We start from the raw sequence: 17074 nt of genomic DNA, 5'->3' as shown, positions 1-17074 counted from the left end.
GGCGTTTTTTTTCTTCAAAAAACAAAAGAACAACTTTTCAATCTGATTTGTGATAGTGTGATCCAACGAATATTCCTCTGTGATCACGATTTATTTGATGTGTTAATGGGGAGGAGCAGAGCAAAAAAGAAAAGGCTGACTCAAAGCACTGCACGCAGCTACATTTGTGTGAAAAACCCCAAATATATTTATCATAATTGCAACAAAGGGTTGACTGTTGAAAAGATAGTTAGGTTTCACTGAAATGTGAATTGGCTCTAGTTTAGCACCATCGCCTCACAGCGAGAGGGTTCCAGGTTCAACTCCCGGCTGGGGCCTTTCTGTGTGGAGTTTGCATGTTCTCCCCGTGTATGCATGGGTTCTCTCCAGGTACTCCGGCTTCCTCCCACTGTTCAAAAACATGCATGTTAGGTTAACTGGTGTCTCTAAAATTGTCCTTAGGAGTGTGTGTGGTTGTTTGTCTCATTTGTCTCTGTGTGGCCCTGTGATGGACTGGCAACCTGTCCAGAGTGTATACCGCCTCTCGCCCGATGACCTCTGGGATAGGCTCCAGCCCCCCCGCAAACCCAACTGACGGATTAAGCGGGATAATAGATGGACCACTTTTGGTTTTGATTATGGCACACATTCAATATGACATTGTTTTCGACAAGCTTATGCAGTGTCATAAGATTTATTTACATCATAAATTGCATTAATTTCTTCACCAAGATCTAGTATTTATGATGGGAGAGTCAGATTACAGTCTGGAGTCTTAGATAGTCAATGCATGCAACTTGAACCACTCTCTCACAAATTTGAGTTCCAAGTATCCTGACATTGACATCTGAGTATATGTTTCTGTAAAAAAAGAAAAACTTCCTTCATTCTGTATTTTGAGATAGTTGGCTGACGTCCTTTTTATTTAGCACCAAATGTTGGTGAACTTGGAACTGACCAACTGAAGCAACCCCAGATCACAACACTGCTCCATGTACAGGCTTGTACTCGACAGTTGTTTAGTCCCAGTACCTTACATTATGTTCTCATTGTGCATGTCGAAATACTCTCAGCATTAAACATTACTCAAAGCTTTCTTTTCAACCAGGTGGACCTTTTCTTTTAAATGGTCAAATTATGCTCCCGACCCTACTTATAGAAGAACATTGCATTTGCAGTTTTTCCATTGATTGTTAGAGCTTAGTTCAGTCAAATCAGATGATTATCGTAGTATCTTCGAGAGGGAGATGGCAGGAAGACAGAACTTCCAGTTGTGTGTGGTGTTTTCATTACACTGTAAAAGTTTGAGATCATGTGTAAGCACTTAAGTGTTGCATTTTTGTCAGAGTAAACATAACAAACGTGTGCTACTTGGCACACTTTCACAGGTCAGCAGCGGAAAACAAGTGTAAAATTCTCTACTCTTTGTTCGTAAATGGTGCTCTCACATTTGTAAACCACACGCACAGAAGTGAAAGTTCAACTCTGCTTTAGAGTGCTGATACGCTTACTGTTGAAAACTCTCTGACCTGTCAGTTGGCTTCGTTTTCAGCGAGCTTGAATCCTTGTATGTTGTGGTACTAAAGAAAAAAGTTAGAATGGGTTGTTGCATGAAAAAAAACTATTAGTATCCATGCCAGTACACCAGTGTGCTTCTCCAAAGTGGGGAACTGCTGTCTTCTGTAGGTAATACACTGAGTATGGATAAAAAAATCCATATCAAAGAAGCTCAAATATCCCTTTTAAGAATGTTTTGGTCTTATAGCCTATGCAGAACCACATGAATGCAGTATACTATCTAATTAGGCCCAACAGAAGGTCAAGTAAAATAAATATTCTTCAATAATAATGTTCTGCATTATTTTTCTTTGGATTTAATGAGAACAAAACATATGGTTTTTGCATTTAAATAAACATAAATGTATAACCATTTATCAACAGGAGGTGATCATGCTTGTGCACAGACATGGACAATGTGCTGTGTTGATGCACTTGCTTGTTTGTTTCATGATGTTTATGAATGCATATTCTGCTTAAGCTTTAAAACAGACAGTGTTGTTGCCAGGGCCATGCACATATATGGACTGTAGCGGAGGGTGCATTTATTTTGGTAATTTCTAAAGAATGAGGCTCTTCCCTAAAGCTGTGGATAGTTGAAAAATAAAAGAAGGAAGACTCCAAGAGAAGTCCATTTTATGTTTAGTATTGCTAGTTGATACGTGAATTAGATACCTGTGACAGGCCAGTTCTTCCCTGTAAAACTGCTGTTGGGGGTGGAACAGCTGGAGGACAACTGTGTCAGTGAGATAGCGGCGGCTCTTCCCACTTCATTACACATCGACTGGAGGTCTCGCCAAATCACACAGCAGTCCCGTCATTTCTTTTTTTTTGGCTCTCTGAACAATTTGGGGGCAGAATAAAATGCAAGAAAAAGAGGGGAGGGGATTATTTGTAGTGCTTGTCACTCTCTGATAGTCTCAGGTGCTTTCAAATCAGGCAAGGTTTCTTACAAAGCTATACGTTGCGCTCCTTATTTTTTATTTTTTTTATTTTTTAACCAATGTCACAGCTGAAGGAAATATATCAATATATATTACTCAAAGTAGTAAGTAAGATGGGTGATGTTTACATGTTAAACCATTTCAGCTCACACCTCAGCATAAGTTGTTAGATCCCTGTCGTTTAGAAGACGTTAATAATGTATGCAAATGGTGTGCAAAGCCAATGTGGAGTCAAGGTATTACTCTGAAATTCTGATTCGGATGACGGCAGGTACAGCTGAATGACTTTGAAGTTTTGCTCTGTTGGCTTGACACACGGAGAGGTGCAGCGGCTAACAGCTAAATTCAGAAAGCCAAAACAGGAACATTAATTATCGCACCGGACAAATTAAACAGCTGCTGGGAGATTTAGGAACCTCTCATATGATCAGTCTCAGAAATTTTGTCATTTTTGATGAAGCTGTCCCTGGAACATCACTCTGAATAGTTGATAAGGAACTGCTTTTTTCATCTTTGAAACTCAGATCGATGGTGTCCGCTAGTGAATTTGAGATGATAATCCATGCTGTTATTTCCTCACGATTAGACTAGTGTAACAGTCTCTTCACTTGTCTCAGAAAGAGGGAGCTAGCTCAGCTGTAGGTTGTCCAGAACTCTGCAGCATGGCTTTTTCACTTGCTTCCAGTCAGTTTTAGAGTTAAGTTTAAAATTTTGGTTTTAACCTTCAGAGTGCTCCATGGACAGGTCCCTCCTTATATTGCTGATTTGATTCGGTTGGACACCTCTTGTCGCAGCCTGAGGTCGTCCAAACAGAATCTTTTCTCAGTCCCTTGCACTCGCTTCAAGACTTGTGGGGACCAATCTTTCCAATCAGTGGCACCTAGATTGTGGAATGCTCTCCCTGTATCTCTACATAGTCTGGTTTGTGTGGATTCTTTAAAAAAACAAAAAAAACAGCTGAAGACATTTTTGTTCCAAGAAACTTTTAGTTACACTTAGGCTACTCTAACTATTTTGTATTCTTGTTTTTATGTATTTCATGGGTTCGCTTTCTGTAAAGCACTGTGACATTTGTCTGTGAAAGGTGCTATATAGATAAACTACACTATACTATACTAAACCCCTTCAGTCATTTCTGAAACCATACCGAAACCAATGTAAACAGCAGATTGTTTTCCTTACAAATAACTTGAAGCAGATTACGACATGTGCTTTTTTTAAGGCTTTGTAAATAAGTAAACAAGACAAATAATGACACAACAGTGATTGTTTTAAATGTACAAAGTTGTACAGGTTTTTAATAATTATTTGAAAATATTTAACAATTAAAGTTAAATCAAACAGTAAGAATAAGTAATAACAATAATTAATATCAGCAATAACTAGACTTAAAATCAAAAAGTTTGATTTTTTTTTCTGAAACACCTGAGGGAAGCAAATCAATGAAGAACCCAGAAAGAAAATAACCACCAAAAAAATAAAATGAAATAAAAATCAAGACAAGCTCATACAGGTGTCACTTGCTTCATCTGTATGTACAGCATATTTGCTCCACAACTGGGATGAAAAAAACAGTAGAACAGCCTGCAGCTTCACTGTCAGCAGGCGTAGAGGTGCACGTGTGAAGGCAGGGAAAAGCAGAGAAACCCATTTAAAACTGTTTAACATTTGTGTACTTTACCTATATGCTTGTATGACAGCAACATGATCAAGAGTAGGGCTGGGCGAAATGGCAAAAAATTGTATTTTCTATATTTATCGATCTTTATCACGATATAGAGTTTAATGCTGCCAATTTCAAAAGCATACTAATGACTGCAACATAAAACACATATAGTTCAATTTTAGAACATAGATTATCAACCAAAGTTAAGTGACACCATATTAACTTTCAATTGTGCAAAAACATACTTAGAAACAATACAGGTTTTCTCCCATTACAATGAAATACTAAACTATGACTGTTTCTTGTACATTTAAATCATTAATTTTGCTATAAAATTTTAACCTAGTGTTGTAATCTTTTTGCTTCTGGTTGAAGCTTGCAGAGCAACATCAGCCCGCCTTTTCATGCCTTCTGTGTTACCTTTTCAGGTGATTAAACATAGTATTAATTTGTTCATCATTTTTCTGAATACCACTGACGTATTGGGAACTTTTTTGCCTGCTATGTTGACAGTTTGAGAAGTGAGTTCACTTTAGTGACTCTCTCCAGCTACACTCATTCTCTCCTATGTTTCTGCTCGGTTTCCTTTCTCAGTCCGCTAGTTGGTCATCGTAATTTTTTTTTTTTCCCTTTTGGTGCATTATTGCCAACTAGTGGACTGGAGTGTTCTGAGGGACTATACAGCAGGATGTACAGGTGGATTGACTGAAAATGTTGCATGTTGATCATCGAGATCAACCTAAATTTAGTCATGATCTAATTTTGCCATCGTTTTATCGCCCAGCCCTAATTGAGAGTACTCTGGCTGTGAAAGGAAGAGAAAAAAAACACTGTTCTGTTGAAATTATTATCTAAGCATAAAGTGGAAACACAAACCAACATTATTTTAGAGATAAAAATGGTCCCTGGATGGATTAGATATATCTGCTTTCCTGACATCGCCATCCTTTAAAGAAAAAAGATCATTCAGACTTGTTTCAGTTAGAAACATGACATCAAAATTAGTCCAGAGGTGGATTTGTCACATTTCATGTTTGTCTGTACATTGATCAATATTTAATTCTTACTGTAAATTTTAACCTTCCATCTCAACAAAAACACTTCAAGAGGGAAATAGAAATGCAAAGAAACCTTTGGTCAAAGAGTGTACTCACAAAGGAAAAACTGCAATAACAAGATTGAAGGGAATAATCTGTCACTCAAGATTAAGAAAAAAAAACGAGGAACAAAACTTGAGTGGTCTTCTATGTTTTTCTCTTTCTGACAATATGGCCCATAGTTCAAACCTCCTCCCATACATTTGGGTCTGTAAGTTAAATTGTTTTCCTCACAGAGGAAAGAAGGAAAGAAAAAAGGTATCTTTTCATGAAAGTCATGTTTGTCTTGATTGTCCACAAAAAAGAGGTGCCAGCAGGAAGTAACCCTGGCAAAAGGATATACAATCACAGCGTAAAACGACAACGTCCTTTACTTGAAAGGAATTTAGAGTCAATAACACACTCCTGAAATGTCTCTGAACCTGCACTGAATTGGTGTTTGCATGTGTGTCTGTAACTGTGTCACTTTTTAAGTGGTGTTCGGTATTATTCAGAGACTGTCTGCTCATGTGTTGCTTCATCGTGCAGGCAGCTCTTGCGGATGATGGGCAGCGGATGGGCTTCAGTATTAAAGACCCAGTCATCCAGAGCGAGAAGGTCATCATCAGAGAAGAGCAGGTACAGATATCTGAGCAAACAAGAAAGATATTTGTTGTTAAATCAAAATCATGGCACGTTGCACTTCATTCTCCAAGTGATAGCATGAACACAAACAATACAATAGGTGCATTCCCACTGTAGGAACCTTTTGCAGTTCCTATAACCTTTTCAGGAATAGGGACGTTTTTTTCGTGCATTCGGACATACAGGAACTGGGGACCACGGCCCTCGGTTCCTATAACCATTTTAGCTCCTTCTCCGAGGCAGGGTCTTTTCTGGGTTCCATGGGAACACATATGACGTAGGTGTTTGGTGGTTGGTAGCTACGCCCCTTGTCTGAAATGTTTACTCATATGACACAGACAGAACCGCCGCATGTTTAATAAGTTAAACTTACACGTCGTCTCCTTTGTCTGTGGTGCTCTGCTTTCCTTCTTTCCTTCATGAAACAAAGAAGTATCGCCTGCCGCTCGATTCTTTGTCTCCTGACTCTCGCTGTGTGCTCTTCCAGCCTTGATCTTAGATGCCTGATGTGATCGTCCATGATTAATTTTACCGTCATGCGGACCATGAACACGGTGGCCTCCTCGCTCTCCATATTAGCTTCTTGGTGGTGTTGTTTTCTTCTCTCCTTACTTTTCACGGGTTTTGTTGTTGAGTGTGGCGCTAAAGTAATACGTCTGTCGCAGACTGTTGCATCACATCAGTCCCTGACTCGTGTGAATGCAAAATGAAACGGTTTCCCTGGGGAATGGCAGTTCTTATAACGTCGAACATCTCTGTCCGAATGCGGCTCATGTCATACATGGTAAATATTAGAGATTTGTATTTCAAGTGAAAATACTATTTAGAATTATGCACCTTTTTTTGACGAATAACACCCCCCCCCCCCAACACATTCACATTCTTCAACAATGCTATAACTAACTGTAGCACCAAATGTGTCATTCAATGTCTAACTTGTCACAAACTAAAGAAAAAGCAATCGGTGCATTTTTTGAAGAAGAAGAACACAAAAGTGTTTGACAGCTTTGGTCTTGTTGGAGCACCAAATACATTCTACTGGAGCCTGGATGTAGTGAATCACTCTCCATTACTACCAGCTGCGAGTTAAAATTAAATGGCTCCATTTCATGATGATAATTGTATGAAAGATTCAATTTCTTATAGTTTAACTACTATTTACTGAGTTATCCTCAGTAAATGTAATTGTGCAACAGCTGGTTAGCACTGCTCACAGGTTTTAAAATCCACTAAGCATGTTAACATGTAGTTAGTTTGCGGGGTAGATTTGTGCATCTCTTTCTCTTTTTCCTAGATGTAATAACGTACTGCTCACAGTAGTTCTGTCATTTTTTTCCATAATAATTTGAGATGGTTGGGTTGGTGCCCAGATAATGCTTTTCTTCAAAGTTCCAGAGTTGAATATCCCCAAAAAAAGATGCTGGTGTTGTTGCAGGCAACCTATCATATGGACAGAAACTGTCATGCTGGTAACCAGGAAAAATGGAGGATAAACTTTTTCTCACTCAGTCTGTCTATTCCAGGCTTTAAGCTATGACATGTTAGACAAAGATGAATTTGGAAGCAGATTGCACAGAAGCTAAAACAGCTAAAAATGTGTTTCCCATAGGGGACAAGGAGAGGCCTTTAGGGACATATTATTTAGAGTGAGCGTGTGTATACACCTATGAAACCAAAAATCTTTAACAAACTGTACTGAAATGCTCCCATATGCACTATCATGTTTTCAGAAAACTTCAGTTGAACCAGAGGGAAGTTGTGCATATTTTATGATTTTAGATGCTGTTTGTTCTTAAAGCACACTAGTGTCTGCTCAGTTGAGAAGCTGCCAACTACTGCAGCTCAGAGTGCAGACATGCTGAACAGTCACTTAGCATCTCTTTCTCCAGCCCACTTTTGTAATAGCTTGCTGGACAGGTGTCATGCCAAGGTAGTTATCTCTGATAGGAAGTGTATACACTATATGCAGGAGTGGGCACTCACTTAATAGAGTTTAATACACATTACTGCCTTGATTTAATTCCTATAAACGGAAAAATATTTCATGTAAATATTTTAAACATTTGTTTGAGGTTGTTTTTCTGTTGGTGAGGTTTGCAAAGTTACTAATTTTTTCTGTATGTATTGTTGAACTATTAATTTTACCAAATTGAGAGGGTCTAGAAAGAAATGTTTGTGTGTCGACACTGTTCTGTTTCTCAATTGCTGTGGATAATATCAGATAATGTTGCTGTTTTGATTAAACTTAGTGCTGAGCAGACATCAGTGTACTTAAAAAAAAAAAAAAACTCATCTAAATCATAAATTGCACACCTCTCCAGTCTAATATATGAACGTATTTCACTTCTGTATGTGAGCAAGGTTATCGGTATAGCTTGTGAGAGAATTTGGTTTCATAGTGTATGCATTCTAATTCTGAATAATGTCCCTCATAGGGGACAGAAGCACAGAAACGTGGTGCTCTGGCACAGCTAACCATCTGGAAGGAGTTCAACTTAAAAAACATAAAATAGGCCTGGACCCAGGCTCCTTTTAATTGTAGCTCTTGCAATGGACTGTGATATTCATTGTTATTCACACCGACCTCTCCCTGCACTGCAGCTGTCAGACTGAGTTGAGGCAAGCTCACTCTTGGACAGTATGAGGGCAAGTGTACTCTGTTTGCTGCTCAAAAAAAGTATTTTGGCAAATAGGCTAGTGTTGTCATAGAAAAAAAAAGTGTCTGAATTGCAACAGCAACACACTTGCCACACTTTGTCATGGTGGTACTTAATTTGATATCATGTTTTTAAAAAAATTTTTTTAGATAAATCCTACAAAATGTGTTTGCTTGCAATAATTATGTGGATCACCAAAGATGAATGAATGAGAAAAACTATGCTTAATGTTTTGCTTCGATATACTATTTAAAGTACAATGGCAGGCTGGGTGGTGCAAGTGTGAGGCACTGCATTGTTGCATGCTGCTCTTACTAATGATGGTGTTGTCACTCAGCTGATTCTAAAACACTGAATTATTTTTTGTATACACAGTGATGTGGCAATGAGTGCATTACCCAAGGGGAACAGCAGTGGCTTAACGAGGATATCTTTTGTAAAGTGCAATACAACCCTGGCGAGAGAAAGGTCAGTAAGAATTCTTCCACAGAATTCAAAAGTGTTACTATTATACAGCCACAGTGCACTTTGTAGACTAAGAATACATGTTAGTTTTGAGTGCTATATCTCTAAGTGCTTTAAGTTTAAAATATGTGAACTTTTCAAAAAGTTGCAAATGTTGTCAGTCAGTATCCATTCATCATGTTTGTTTTTGTTCATGTACAGTTTTATTTGGCCATCATCCTTTCTCAGTATACATGCACGAGGAGAGATAGAGTTATTGTCCACATGGGTGAAGGTCTGACCACATGGCGCTCGCTCACAAGCCTCTTGCTCAGACCTGGTTCCAGGATGGGGTAACTAGGTTGTAAGGAGTTATCATCACCAGGGCACTTGAATCACTCTTTGTCTGGCCCCTCACCCACTGCTGGACAGACCAGGTAAGCCCAAACGAATAATGAGGGTGGATTGGGAACGTCTGTGCCTGTTGTGGCCATAACCACAGGACTCGCTGGTGGGGGAAGCTGAAGAAGGAGGCCTTTCAGACTTTGTTGTCCCAGTCTGAAATCGGTTTTCTTCGAAGGGTCAGTAGCTCGAAGTTGAGCCGCTGCTCCTCTGCATCAAAAGGAGTCAGCGGAAGTTTTTCAGGCAGACCTGAAAAAGACCCAGTGCTTACTAGAGGGATTAAATATCCCTTCTGGCACCTGTGGCATCTGTGACCCGACCTCAGGTAAACAGAAGCTAATGGATGGATTTCCTGTTGGTTTTCTCGGGTAGTGATTTGCAGCTGAATCAGAAGGTGAAGCTGTTATCTATCTACCAACCCTCATTCATGGTAATGAATTGTGGGTAGTGGTCAAAGAATGAGATTGTGAACACAAGTGGGCAGCTGGGCTTGCTCAGTATAGAGTTACTGCTCCTCCACATCGAAAGGGGCCAGTTAAGGCACTTAGGGCATTTGATCAGGCATGTCTAACTGGAGAGACTATATCTCAGTTGTCTTGGGAACGACTTGGTGTCCTCCTATAAAGAGCTAGGAGAGGGAGGCTGACCTCCTGTCCTGGATAATTGGCAGAGAAGGGATGGACTCTATTTCAAAATCACTTTTACAGAGGTGCAGTAGTGCCGTCTTGTGCCTCTAACTTAAGAAAAAGGTAGTTTTAATTTGTATATGCCAAAGTGTAACATGAGCAGTTTCCGTTACTTAACAATCTCGACTTCCCATACAAGTGGAAAGTATCCTATTCAAAACCTGATTGGAAACACTTCTGAACCAACGATAGTCTCTGTATATCATTCGCAGCACAAGTGCGCTCCAGCGGTAGAACCCCAGGATTAAGTATTGGATCGTGTATTACTACCATGGCAATGGTGGTTTATGCATGTAGACTTGATGAAAATGACATTTCTCTCACTAGTAAGAATGTAGAGAGGAAATGGGACTTACTTGAGTGTCTCTGAGAGGAAGAAGCTCTGCTGCATGTTGTCATGGCTGACCGTCATGGTGTAAACATCACGAATCCCAGAGAAGCCAGACTCTATTCTGCAGTGCTGCTCCAGTGCCTGACAGGAGGTAGACAGCGAGAGGGCACATTTAAATGAGAAGAGAACAAAGTCAAGACTACTTCCAGTCAAATTGAAGAATACCTAATTTATTCATGCTTTTTGATAAGTTAACTTTCATTATAAACTACACTTTGTAATGTAACTTTGTAACTACACAAAAATCAGAGGACGCAAGCAAGAAAAAGGTATTCTGCTAAAATATTGGTGGAAAAAAAGCGAATCCTTTGCTAAGAAACGGTATCCATAGATATCTGAAATAGATAATGGAACATGTCAAGCACCTCAGGCAGCAACACAATTAACAAATAAAGATAAATCTGAGTGCCTGAGTTAGCCAAGCAGATTAAGTCATGATTAGTCCAGCTACAAAGGACTGGTTTATACGTGCTAATTAATAAAGACCCTGATGTGTTAATGCTTGATGTTCCTGAGCAGAAGTGTTGTGCACTGCTTCCAACCTTTGTGCCCGATAATTATAGACCCTTCAAACTTGTCAGCCTGATCTCTCCTCTTCTGTGCTTGCTAAATTAATGCTAACTCTATCCTGCCAGCCCTCCACAGTAAAACTGTCAGATTAATAATGGTGATCTCTGCTAAGCCTTCATCTCCTACTTGTGTGACTTCTTGATCTACCAGCTAATGTATAGAGCCATGCAATATCAGGGAAGCTGGTGGAGGGTAATTGAGGGTGTTAAAGGGGCTTGACATAATAGGTGAGTACAACCTAGAAAATGAGAATCCAGGTCACCAATAAGAGAATTGGTATAGGGCACAAAATTACACTCCCACTTAAATATAACATGAAATTTTTCTTGTGCTGGCCGAAAGTGTGTTGTGCCATTCAGTTAATTTGGCCTGGATAAAGGAAGAAATAATACAGTTAACCTTTTTTCCATATGAGGTAAGATTCAGTAAGTATATTATGCCATTTATGGAGAAATAAAGTTTTCATTCTTAAATTCTGATTGGTTGTTGAGGTTGCCTCATGGAGATGAACTGTAACTCACCTCAACTTTGTCTCAAAAGCTCTTTCTGAGGACAAACTGGAACTCATGACATTGATTTGCCACTATTCTATCACACATCAGTAGGACATTTATGTTTCTGGTGTAAAAATGTTAAAAACTAACTGCTCTGCCTGAGTCTATGGGGCAGTTGGGTGGTTTCCTGTCTCATTTGGAGGCTTGAAATGCAAACAAAAAATGTTGGTCTGTTGGCTTTGTTACATTTTGAGAGCGAGTTGTCTTAAGAGTCTAAACATTTCTACATCAAACTGTGTATGACTAGATATTTTGAAGAAAAATAATAAAGTGATTATTTTCATAACAATAGTGGGATTGCACCTACACAGCAGTCAAACCAATGACTCTGTATAAACGGTCTCACCTCAACAGCTTCCCATCCCCACTCTCTGTACTTTGGGTCGTGGGTCAGTCTCCACATGTACATATAGCTCTCGATGACTTCTGGTCGCAGAATGTAATATCTGTCATTCAGTCTGGTTGCTGTGGCCTCAGCTCCACTGTCAAATCTGAATGCTTCAGGTCCGAGTTTAGTAGCTATGAGGAAAAAAAAAGAAGCAATTAATTTATTTCTAATTTCTATAATTAAAAAAAGATCTCACCACCTGTTCAATGGACCTGCAACTTTTTCTAATTTGTCTTTCTTTTCCCTGTTCTTCTAAGGTATTTTATACCACATTTTAAGACTGCAAAGAGATTCTGTTCAATGTGCAGCACAAAATGATTTGTTCTTACCAAGGTCAGGTCAGGACAGAAGCACTGGCATAGAAACATAAATTTGGTGTACTCTATTGGCTGTGTGGTTGTTTGGATAAAGCTGGTACAGAGGTCATTGAGGGTCTGCAAGTAGCTACATTTGGTTGAACTAAAACAAGAAATCCCAGACTCACTGTAATGTGCTTGTAATAAATGGCAATAAATGGTTTACTGTTCCTCACAAACCCCCAGAATACATTATTTCTTCATCACTATATAAACCGGTAATTAAGGAAAACAGGCAACCTGTTGGTCATTTGTAAGATAAGCTGTTAGCTACTTGAAAATCTTTAACAGTAATATGAAGACAGCTCAAATCACCCTTGAACTAGTTGCCCAACAAAGGAAAACTTTACCACAAATTTTTTATAAGGGAAAGAGGAGGATGATTCCTCTTCAGGAACAGTAGTAGAAGCATTGAGAATGGATCACCTCTACAAGAAGTACACTTTTTTAAAATCAACTCTAAACTTCTCCTGTGTTACTCATTTAGATTTAATGACTCTATACAAGTCTGAGCCTCTTAGTAGTTTGTATTAATGATTCCCAATTTGAGGCTAAAAGCAGGTATAGAATGAGCCTTTGCAAATCAGAACTCCTCTGCTCTCCCTTAACCTGCCAGAGACGTTCAGGGAGGATGAAACTTCTATATACCTCTTCTAAAAAAAAAATGTTATTAGAATTGTACACGTGCAACAACAGCCCTTTACTTTTTCTCCAACAACATCATAGCTAATTATGCTAATACATATATAGACACACAAGTTTTCACACTGAGACACTGGTTTATCACTGCAACCTTACTGTGTCATGACTTCCAGAGGCATCTTACACACGGTCGTTTTGCCTCAACATAATTTCAGATTAGGACTTTCCTCTATTACTTTAACTGATTTTAATGCGTTTCTTTCTACCGTATTTTGTGCACTATAAGGTGCACCTGATTATAAGGCGTAAGTATTACCTAATGTTCTCTGATTGGTTTAATCTCTGCCAGCACACGTAGTGTATGTATTACGTCCCTGTGTCAGCGGGAAATGGTCCGACGGTGAAGGACAACCTCGATCGTTTTTACACTTATGAACAGGCACTCGGGGACATGCGCAAAAGCATTAATGATGACACGATACAATATTCGCACCGTTCAGAGTGAATGGCTGGGATCCGCCTGACCCTGGATTCACACCGAACACAAAGCGATCGACGGAAGTGGCCAATTGCCATTCTTTTCCAATGTACGAGAGCGAAGAGGCGCGGCAAAAGTGAACGTGGCGGTGAATGGCGCGAATGGAGAGCGATGTGGAGGGAGATTAATGCCCCGATGAATGCTCGGCCCTCCCTGTGGTAAATTCAAAATGACGGTATCCGTGATAGATTTATCGCGCACGGCAGTTTTTTTGTGAAAATTTAAGGCTTTTAGGTGCGCCTTATGGTGCAAAAAATACGGTCATTTATATATGTATTTTGCTATCCTGTAAGTGTTTGATTTAAAACTTTTGAATTGGCTTGTTACAAGATGCCACATAAATTGTGTAATTATTCAGATCTATTTTGCTTTTAAGTTGCTGTACAGGGCTTTTTCCTCAAAGGATGCCTTCCCAAGAAATAAATAAATAAAATTAAATAAATACAAGTAATATCAGACCAATTTCGAAACTCTAACACTTGGAATTAGCATTAACATCAACAGTCCAGAGAATTTATTGGTTCAAAACATGCAGTGAGGCATCTCTGCACAGAAAGTAGAAGTTCCTCACACTTTGCATCAGATACATTTCAGAAGTCAGTCAAGTATTTACTTTTTCTAGTGAATTGAACAGTAACTTTTTGAGGAAAATTTAATTTGAACTCAGACTAATTTATCTTCTTACTAACATACGCTTATGCAAAGCAACCTTTCTGATGTATAAATCCCATCAAAATCAAAGCGATGTCACGGAAGTTACCTTACAAATGTGCAAAATAGATCCTTGGAATGCCTCAAGTCAGCCATTCAAAAGGGCTGCAACTTTGAAATGCAAATTTCTAGAAACTTAAGTCTGTAAGCTTCAAACAGTTCTGGCTTAGAAATAAAAGTGACTCTTCATGACTGTTTTTGTCATATTAGCTGTGACTTGACTTCACATTTTTCTTCTCAAAGGTCAAGATTGAACATAGTGCAAAGACACGGATACATAGATGTTTATTTTCTAGAGAAAAAAGAGCTTTCAGGAATGCTACAGCTAGATATTCGGTCTACTAAGCCAAAAGCAGCGAAGATGACAGAAATCCATAGTCGCAGCAGTTGGCAAGCCTTCTGGTATCAGTATCTAAGAGACAGGTAAATGGCAGCTGCAGTGCGCACATGCAAGAGCCAAACTTCACTTTTCTCTTTCCTGCAAAAACCTAATCCAAGAGCTGTTAAAGCTGTAAGAGAAACCTGGGTGCTGAGAAAAGAGAGAAGCATTTTGGGTGTGAAGATCAGGAGTATTCAAAGAGTATCAAGGAACCTGTTATGGGGTGAGTCACATTACCTTACTGCGTATGTAAAAACGAAGGAACAGTTGAGGATTAATCTTTACAGCTCACCCAACAGTGGAGGGTAAAAAAAAGCTTGGAATTAAGAGAGGGGATTTTCATCAGGGCTAGGGATGGATACCAGGGAAGAGATCAAACAGTGGTCTTCTTGAAAAATGAGGGCAGGTTTTCTCATTGTTTTGCTTTTAAAACCAGGTGAATCTTTAGTATCTGAGTGCAATCATTCTTGGTCTCATTTATTGGTCGGAGTGATGGCAAATTTGCCGCTGGAGTTTGTATAACATAGTTTACAGTACTACTTGATTCCCTTTTTCTTTCTTCCCACTAAGTATGACAACAAATTGTGATTATCAGTGTCAGGCACACTCTATGGGGCTCCACTTCTGCTGCCTACAGCTGTGAGACATATCTGTCATATCTGACATATGTGAGAAAATATCTTGCTCCTTATTGGACCTGTTATTTCTCAGTTGAGGTGAAGCCATGTAGAATGCCACTTTCTCTGAGTCAGGACAAATTTTACAATATTACTCTTCCTCAGTAAGTGCCACCATAATTTCTCCTAACGTAACATTATAGTGTGTTTCTTTTAATGCACAAGCATAACATATGTAGAAACTAAGTATTCCACTAAAAGGAAACACATTTTTTGAATAAAACAATTTATTTCTCAGTTATATCCCCTTCAGTTCGACTTCATCTACCTGAAACTGAAGGGGTGCAGTGTTGTGTCAGATTAGGGATGCTGCACAAGCTTCAGGGTTTGGGTTGTATTACATTTAATAAGAATATTCTCTCCACGCCCCACCAATTGTCTGCATCGATGCTTATTATGTTTTGGAAGTAGATATTGCACATAATGCCCAGGGGAAAGCAGGAAGAGAGACAGAATGTAACCAATTAGTTGTATTGGCCTGGCAAGCTAGTGCTCAGTAAAGGATGAAATGAAGCACAAACTGGCAAAAGGGGAGCCTCTTAAAAGTTTGATGAAGCAGTTTAGTAGTTATTTTGAAATTCTACACTGTTTCAAATCCTGTGCTGTGTCAACCGGTAGTTACAGAATTTTCTCAATTAAAATCTGGGTCTCCTACGGTGCCAAAAAAGAGGGTTGACATGATCAAATATAGGCTAGGTGGGACTGTATACCCGTCTTCACTTTAATGTGCATGACAATCATGAAAAACTTCTAATTTTATCTCTTTTATTTAATCAATTTAACATGCTGTTTTAAGCATTTTAATATTGTGACATTGTCCATTGGTACTGTTTGATCCTTAATTCTGAGACACTTCAGATATCTTTCCAGGTAAATTTAGAAGGGAGTTCTCATTTGATACAGTGTTTAGGAAGAATTTGTTAGGATAATAATTTGGTAGCCTGTTGGGTACTTCACATATTCAACTTTCCCATAATCCACTGCAAAAGTTACATTTTAAAAGGGCTCGAGGCAAAAACCATGGTGTAAAAGGCTGTAATGGCATGAGGAATGAGGAAATAAAAACAGTTTTTTTTAATCCTCGGTTTGGATGGAGTCTTAAGTCTAGTTGTGGAACAAGTTCAGTGAGGTAGGAAGCCCTGCAATTCTCTGCTCTCTTTATAAAGAATAAATAAATAAAGAGCTAGAGCAATCCTTCATCCATTGTACAACTACAAGTCACCTTAATGGACTATTGTACAACTTTTTAAAGCAAAGAGCAAAGCCATAGCGCACACTCAATACACCTCTTTTAGTGCCCTGACATTTCCACTTACTTGAGCGAGTGTAGCTTTCATGGCATGTGTGTGTAATCTCTGCAGCAAGGTCAAGGTAGTGTTGCCTCTTCTCTTGTGCTCCATCATCAGCCCCGATGCCGATCATGCCCCCAGAGAAGCAGGCCAGGTGACCCATCTTATGGTCCAGGATCCCTCCCCTCCACTCAGCCAGGTAGGTGAGACCACCTGGTGACTTCTGTACCAGGTTAGCTTCGATCGCCTGCAGCAACACGCAAAGCCAGCAATGTTTAAAGCTGATGTACTTGTTTACATGATTTGAGTCATGTCGTGAAACTCTTGTAAGGAAAAAAAAAAAAGGCACTATTGAAGTAAAACCATGTTCAATCCCAAACCTTCATCTCTTATCTACCCGTTTCATGTCTACCTGTGATGTTCATATGAAAAATATTTAATCTGATGCAGTTTAAAAACCACATTACTTATGGTTATTTAGTGTGAGAAGGAGGAGATCATCATGCAATGTAGGCCTGAGGCA

At 39.2% G+C, this 17074-nt stretch overlaps 1 protein-coding gene across 2 annotated transcripts in view; it reads right to left on the bottom strand.

Moving 5' to 3' along the window:
• Positions 1–3746: 3746 nt before the first annotated feature.
• LOC140316109 (mannosyl-oligosaccharide 1,2-alpha-mannosidase IA) overlaps positions 3747–17074 on the bottom strand; it is a 189288-nt gene continuing 175960 nt past the window's right edge. For both annotated transcript variants that reach the window (XM_072393817.1, XM_072393816.1), the window contains exons 9-12: positions 16579–16798; positions 11918–12090; positions 10413–10528; positions 3747–5871 (exon numbers count right to left, since the gene is read on the bottom strand). In XM_072393817.1, the coding sequence (XP_072249918.1) occupies positions 5730–5871; positions 10413–10528; positions 11918–12090; positions 16579–16798 (651 nt within the window). In that variant the 3' untranslated portion in view covers positions 3747–5729. The remainder of the gene's footprint in view (positions 5872–10412; positions 10529–11917; positions 12091–16578; positions 16799–17074) is intronic.

This window comes from Leuresthes tenuis, unplaced genomic scaffold, assembly GCF_036924035.1.
Source record: "Leuresthes tenuis unplaced genomic scaffold, fLeuTen1.0.hap1 SCAF_10, whole genome shotgun sequence".
Classification (NCBI taxonomy): domain Eukaryota; kingdom Metazoa; phylum Chordata; class Actinopteri; order Atheriniformes; family Atherinopsidae; genus Leuresthes; species Leuresthes tenuis.
Note: the sequence above shows the minus strand (reverse complement) of the source record. Positions and strands in the feature narration are given on the sequence as shown.